Below are 6,596 nucleotides of genomic sequence, written 5' to 3'. Positions count from 1 at the left end.
AGTCCAGCTGACGGAACAGCTCCTGCAGATAGGTACTCTCAAAGGTAGTAAAGGGGAGATTAGAATCAACGATATAACCAACAGAGAGCTCTCTAATCCGTGCCATCTTTGCTCGAGGAAGAAGGAAGGAAGAAGAGGCGGGCCGTTTCTTGGATGCATTTCTCTGGAGATCGATAACTGAAGAGTCACCAGATGAACCCGCTTCAAAGGTCTCGGTGATCCCATGAGCTCTAAGAACCGTTAGTAATAGCCCGGAAATGAGAAGTATCACGAACTTGAAAAGATGAGCTGATGCCGATGATGTCGACTGGGCATTGAAAAATCGAGGCGCACCCTTATTATCGCAGAGCCGGCAACACCAGATATCTCCACTGGATGTATTGTCTTTCCTCAGCTCTGCAAGGAACCAGCCATGGTTTCCGATCCAGCTTCGCCTGCCCCTACTTTTCCTCTTATCTAAGAGGCTTGCAATAACAAAACGTCGTTGGCCCCAAATGATCTTGTAAAGGTCATCAACGGACGAATCGGCAGTCGAGGCCAAAGTTAAAGCGGCATCATACTGCTTAGCGATGGCCTTAGACCGGGATCCGAGACGAGGAAATGCGGGTGGTGGCGGCGATGACGACGGGCTACCAGCAAGGCTGCCTTTTATAGCGGTCCCCGACATTGTATGTTGCAATCAGCAGGGGCTTCAACAGATTGAAACCCATCAGCCAAGATATGCTTCCAAACATTGAAGGATGTGTCGGCTTCTCTGGCTAGGGCTGTGTCGTACCGGGGCAAGAGGTAGGAAAAAGGGGCAACCTAACCAATTAATCTGCCTGTAGATTGCTCTCCAACCGAGCCCTGAGCGGGCTGGGGTTCAAACCCAGCCAATCGGCTTGACTCCGCCCTGTAGCATCACTGCTTGTTAGGGAAGTGCCCCACTCTGAGGACCGGAAAATATGGATGATCCGGCAGTTCTAGGGTAGTCATCTTCCTTTATAAGGATATCAGATATATCAGATGCACAGATGCTTGTGTCTGAATTGATTGATCTGTTAGGATACCGTATTTGATCTGAATTGATTGAATTGATTGATATATCTGATTGTTAATCTGATCTGACGGCAGCCCTGGGCAAAAGTCAATTCATCGGCAGCTCCAGTGGCATCTACTTTGTAAACACAGTTCGACGAGCCTTCATAAGTGCCAACACGCGGCTGTCGTCTCGTCTTCTCGATACGACGCACCCGACTCCTGAGGAATGCATCGTTGCTGACGGTGAGGATGAGCAGCAAAGAACCAACGAGTCTTCTACGGATGCCTCTCTACTACCGTCTTCTTTTTGCTATGGCCCTGGAATACCTGCTGGGCTCGGCAGACCACCTCAGCCGGAAGTTGCAAAGCAGCTTTTCATGACGTATTTCCAGACATGGCATCGCTTCTTTCCCTTTTTGCACGGTCCAACTATCCTTAAGAACATGGAGGATCTGTATAGTTCTTTTGATCAACACGGTGCGGCTTCAGGGCCCATCACGCCAAGGGTCCCAATGACACTTTCAAGAGCCCTCATCCTGCAGTGCATCTTCAATCTCGCAAGCCTGCATGACAGCAGCCAACTCCCAGTAGCATCCGAGATCCAAAAGCCTACCGACGTGCTCTCTTATCTTCCCGGCCTTGCAGTCAAGGGAGATCTTGTTTCTATCCAAGCCCTCTTTGCGGCTGGTCTGCTCCTGGTCGCTCGCATGTCTCTCCGTGCAGCTGCGGTTGTTAGTGGCCTTCTATCCCGAGCCGTCTTTCTGGCAGGTCTTCATCGTTGTCCTTGCCGCTATGCAAAGCTTACGGCGGATGATTGTGATATTAGAAAGAGGCTTTTCTGGTGTATCTATGTCTTTGATCGTTATCTCTCCCAGGCTCTTGGGCACCCGTTGGGAATCCAAGACTCTGATATAGATGTTTGTCCGTTGAATGGGCCTGAGCTTCACCACCCTCAGCTCTTTCCTACTGTCCCTTCAAGTCATAATGACGTTACTTCGCCATTTTCTGGGCGCTCAGCGAACTCGCCCAGTAGCCAGTTCAGGGATATTCCCATCTCCTCAAGACAGAGTGAAACAGGTTCAGGCAGGGCAACAAGCGAGGACAACTCTAGTCAGAAGCATCATCGTCATTCAAGTTTATCCTTTCAGGTCCAATACTCGCGTCTTCTTGGTCGTGCCCTGGAGCTCTTCCACAAATCACTTCACATTCGATCCATCGACAGCGGGTCAATTCTCTCACTTCAAACAGACATCAACGCATTGTGGAATGCACTGCCTTCATCTCTACAAGAATTTGATCCCTCATCTAATGCTAGTACTGACGGAAACCAAACTCAAATTTTCAATGAATCGGCACACTTCATCCTGCTCCACAGTCAATTAGTACTTTTAATTCATCGCCCTAGGCTATCTCTGGAGCCATCTACCCCAGAGTTCCAGTCCGCGATCCAAATCTGCATCAGCGAAGCGCGAGAGATAATTAAAATTATAAACAAGCAGCACAATGCAGGGTATGCTCTGTTCTGGCCGGGCTATCTCTCCGTCACATGGATGGCCGGCATCGTGTTGGCCTTTGCATGCCAACTGCGGCTCTACTCGGTGGAGAAAGGCAAGAGGTGAGAGAAAACTGTGAATTATCTTGATCCCCGATTAGATGTGTCCTTGCCTGTTGTGCAAGGTCCCGTAACAACCTAACCAGTGTACTACTACGGAACTTTAGACGCATTTACTGACAAACTGAAGGGAGATTGCTATGTGCCTTGAGGCCCTGCTTCATATGTCCGAGCGATGGAAGCTTGCAAAGAATTGCCACGCTGTTCTCTCGGATCTTACAGAAGCTTTCCAGGAGATGGAGCATACTGCAAAGAGACCGGCGTTTGATATCTTGGATTCTACATCCAATTCTGTACATCCACCCTCTGTTCAAGACCCCGTAGGCAGGGACTCAGTATGTTCTACTGTGAACTCTGAAACTCGTCCCAGGAAAAGAGCAAGGCCAGATCCAGAATCGCGTTCCAGGTCAAATCAAAACAACGATGGATCTGGACAGCCTTCTAATCAAATATCTACCAATATCGTCAGCGCGTCCGCGGACGAACCACTGGGATACAGCTTTGGAATTTTTAATGCTACGGACCCGGCCATTGAAGATGACTTCCGATCTGTTGGTGATCCAGGCAGATTAAGTAATTGGGAGAGTGGGATGCCTGACCTGCTGGCTGGCATTACTTGGGAATCACTGCTGGGAGGTATCAATCAGGATGATCCAACCTGGGATAATGCATTTTTCTAACCAATCCAATGCAAATGAGACTCAAAAATAGGGAGAGTAAACTAATTTAAATTAATTATATGAAATATTAATGTTATTATGATAAACCAAAGGATAGAAATACTGATAATGATATATATTGCTACTAGTACAATTCTTGCTAGTCCATCGGCCAAAGTTTTAGCCGTTGCATCAGAGTCATATAGTTTAATGCCTCATGTCATTCGCCACTCCATAAACCCGGCCTCCTCTCCACTCGTCTGGTTATGAATTTTTACCGACGGCCCTGTCGCATAACCAGTTATTGCTATATCTATTTCTGGTGATTTAGCCAACAGTCGGCGAAATTATATAGCAACGATGCCGCCAGCCCGAGGCCGTGCAGCATGCAATATTTGCCGATCACGAAAACAAAAGGTAAGACAGAACCCTACACAGATCATAAATATTCCAAAAACTGTCAAAATTGCTCACACGAACGAATTTCATGCAGTGCGATGGGATCAGGTATGGTAGCAAGTTGCTGCGTCAATGGACCAAGTGCTTATGTTAGAAGGCCAGCATGCTCAAGATGTCGAAGCTTCGGTTCCCAGTGTACTTGGCCAACAGTCTTGAAACGGTAAGGCCTATATTCACATGCCATGAATAGCAAATACTTATGGCATCCAGGGGTCCGCCGAAAGGGTATACGAAAGCATTGGAAACGCGGCTTCGGGAGACTGAACTGGTTCTGATACGGCTCCTACATTCAACAAATGATAAGGACTTATTAACTCGTGCCTTCAATGACGACGCTAAGGACTTAGTCAACGGGCAAATCACCGAGCACAACTCATCAGGCATAGGCGAACAGAAAATGCTAGCGCTGATGGATCATTGGGAGCGCTTCCCCCTCAGGACAGCTGATAACGTTGAGCAGTGGATTGAGCAAGTCACAAAGAACTCTGTTGTGCAAGATCGGGTTGAAAATCAGCCGAATGAGGAGATGCCGGAACTATCACAAGCAGTGAAACCTTCTGACAATATCAATCATCAGCCCGAGGCTGATATTCAGAGCCACGTCGGTACTGGGGATGATCTGTCGGTTGAAAGTCCTTGCCATGACCATGCAGTCGACCAAGACCCAATATCCCAGGCACCTATGGAGATTGCATCGGTAGACATCATACACGCTCCTGAACCAGCAGATGTAGCCAATAAGTTGCAAAATATCACCACGTCTCATGGGATTGAACTACCAGCAGACTTCAAACAACAATTTCTATGGTAGCGTGGAATGATGCCAGATAGTCTTCTTATTTATTCCAGATATGGTGGCCCTAAATCCTCCTATTCTTTGGTTCTGGTCAGATGTGCAAGGAAGAAACCATACAGGTACTATTATTCTGCCATGAGATGAAAAGTTAAAAATCCAAAATTAGTAAACTAATTTATTTTCTATTTAAAACTCATCCTGATCATTTCGCTATTTTATGCATATACAGCTATAGACGAGCAGCCGGCCATCTAACGGGTCAAAAAGCTTACTTATTTTCCAGCTACGAATGAGAAACCGGTTTGGATGTTCACCCTCAGCTCTTCAACAGCCTTTTCAAGGAGGATCCTTTCATCATCTGACAGATTGCCAATGGGAAGGACCTCGCGTGCTCCTTGCTTACCCAGCTTGACTTTGACGGAAAAGTAGTCGACCTGAAGCTGGGTCGAGATCTCCTTTCCTCCACTAATCCCCGGCAGATAGACATAAGCCTCTTCGATGACTAGAGTTCCGGAACTCGCGGTAAGCAGGGCCTTGACAAATCTGAAACCCGCATAAGCCATACAAGTCGTAGCACTGCCGGCTCCTTGCTTGCTCTTCACGATTTCATCACCACCAAATTGTACACCTGTTGTGACTAGTTAACTAACAGCCGATATCTGCTCTCGGAGCGGGGAAGACATACGGTTTATAACGTTTGGTAGTTCGGCACCGAGGTCAATAGGGGGTTGAGCCTGGCTGTAGAGAGGAAGAATGGTAGCACCGCTGTGGCCACCGATAACGGGGACTTTGATACTGGTAGGCTCGGCGTCGCCGCCAAGAGCGTGTGCAGCAAATGTTGAAGCTCGCACGACATCCAAAGTAGTTACGCCGAAAAGGCGCGCGGGTTCAAAGACACCGGCTGTACGCAAAGTCTCGGCTGCAACTGGAACTGTTGAGTTCACTGGATTGGTAATGATACACGAAATGGCCTTCGGGCAGGTCTTTGCAACTTGGGTGAAGATGTCTCTAATGATTGAAGCGTTGGTCTAAGGATCTGTGAACATGCTGCTGGTTAATCAACAGGGAGCAAAGTTCTCACATTGAACAGGTCTAAGGTAATAATTAATGACATGCCCTGGCGAGATAATTTGCGAGGATGGACTTACCATCTCGAGTCATTCCTGGTTTCCTGGCAATCCCAGCAGTGACGACGACAATGTCGGCTCCGCTGAGTGCCTTGGCCAAACCATCATCAGCAGGCAAAAAGCCAGAAACAGTCGCTTTGGTGTCAATGTGGTTCAGATCGGTGGCAATGCCAGGTGCATGGACGAGATCGTAGAGGGCGATTTCCGTAAACAGATTGCTCTATTTGCGTAGTCAGCGTTTGGAGCACGTGTGAATGCGCAGACTGCTCACAGCTTTGCAAAGGAGACTAAGAGGGGTCCCAATCTGACCAGCAGCACCAAGAAGAGCAATCTTTGTCATGGCGGATGGTTGTTAATGAATGAGCTGGTTGTTATAAACAAGTATGTGATCATGCAACACATGTGCATGGCCCCGCCAAACCCTGGAGATAATGGCATGGCTTTATAGCCAGTACTTTGCGATGATGCGAGTCAAGCAACAATGGTAGTTCGGGTGAAATATAGCGACGGCAAAGCTTTTTACCGATTGCCCTGAGCTTTTCGTTCGGTTGGTCTATCGTCAGACGTTGGTGGATCTGATGATCACGCTCACATTGGCTAGCTTTGTCTTCGTAGGACGTGACGGTGGATAAAACAGCTCTAAAGCGGGGGTAGTCTTGGTCGGGTCAAACGGCGATGATAGCTCAGCCTAGCACGTCCTGGAATATGCATACAAATAAACACAGTCATATCAAAACGAATTATATCAGGAAACAGTTGGTTGGCTTTGAGTACGAGTTGCTTATCTCACGTCACATTTCTACGTCCAGTGACCTATTATACCTATGAACCTCTAGCAAACTTGAAAGGCCTCCCGTCTATTGTGTTACCTGATCGATAACAAAACCTTACAGACGTGCTTTTATTTTTCCTCTGATTTGCTG

The 6,596-nt window shown here is 47.7% G+C and overlaps 4 protein-coding genes across 5 annotated transcripts; 2 read left to right on the top strand and 2 right to left on the bottom strand.

Annotated features, from left to right (window-relative positions):
• Positions 1-82: 82 nt before the first annotated feature.
• On the bottom strand, positions 83-667 carry FOIG_16097 (uncharacterized protein; the record flags this gene model as incomplete). The annotated part of the gene is made up of 2 exons (XM_031217519.1): positions 83-230; positions 276-667. Coding segments are annotated over 2 exons (540 nt in total), but the record flags the coding sequence as incomplete, so codon positions are not given.
• A 346-nt stretch (positions 668-1,013) lies between these two features.
• Positions 1,014-3,383, top strand: FOIG_16096 (uncharacterized protein; the record flags this gene model as incomplete). Its single annotated transcript, XM_031217518.1, has 3 exons — positions 1,014-1,050; positions 1,114-2,635; positions 2,763-3,383. The coding sequence occupies 3 exons, from the start codon at positions 1,014-1,016 to the stop codon at positions 3,310-3,312; spliced, it is 2,109 nt and encodes a 702-aa protein (XP_031052810.1). The 3' UTR covers positions 3,313-3,383.
• A 171-nt stretch (positions 3,384-3,554) lies between these two features.
• On the top strand, positions 3,555-4,717 carry FOIG_16095 (uncharacterized protein). Of its 2 annotated transcripts, XM_031217516.1 has the most exons (4): positions 3,558-3,708; positions 3,785-3,798; positions 3,848-3,910; positions 3,961-4,717. In XM_031217516.1, exons 1-4 carry the CDS (start codon positions 3,652-3,654, stop codon positions 4,559-4,561), a joined length of 735 nt encoding a protein of 244 aa, XP_031052808.1. In that variant the 5' UTR covers positions 3,558-3,651; the 3' UTR covers positions 4,562-4,717. The 2 variants fall into 2 exon arrangements, with proteins under 2 accessions (XP_031052809.1, XP_031052808.1); XM_031217517.1 differs by having other exon boundaries at positions 3,555-3,708; positions 3,785-3,910; positions 3,961-4,709.
• Positions 4,718-4,818: 101 nt separating this feature from the next.
• On the bottom strand, positions 4,819-6,204 carry FOIG_16094 (malate dehydrogenase, NAD-dependent; the record flags this gene model as incomplete). Its single annotated transcript, XM_031217515.1, has 5 exons — positions 5,945-6,204; positions 5,695-5,893; positions 5,628-5,638; positions 5,232-5,574; positions 4,819-5,174 (listed from the first exon to the last, which is right to left on the bottom strand). Exons 1-5 carry the CDS (start codon positions 6,011-6,013, stop codon positions 4,819-4,821), a joined length of 978 nt encoding a protein of 325 aa, XP_031052807.1. The 5' UTR covers positions 6,014-6,204.
• Between the last annotated feature and the right edge of the window lie 392 nt (positions 6,205-6,596).

Source organism: Fusarium odoratissimum (genome assembly GCF_000260195.1).
Source record: "Fusarium odoratissimum NRRL 54006 unplaced genomic scaffold supercont1.65, whole genome shotgun sequence".
Taxonomy (NCBI): Eukaryota; Fungi; Ascomycota; class Sordariomycetes; order Hypocreales; family Nectriaceae; genus Fusarium; species Fusarium odoratissimum.
Note: the sequence above shows the minus strand (reverse complement) of the source record. Positions and strands in the feature narration are given on the sequence as shown.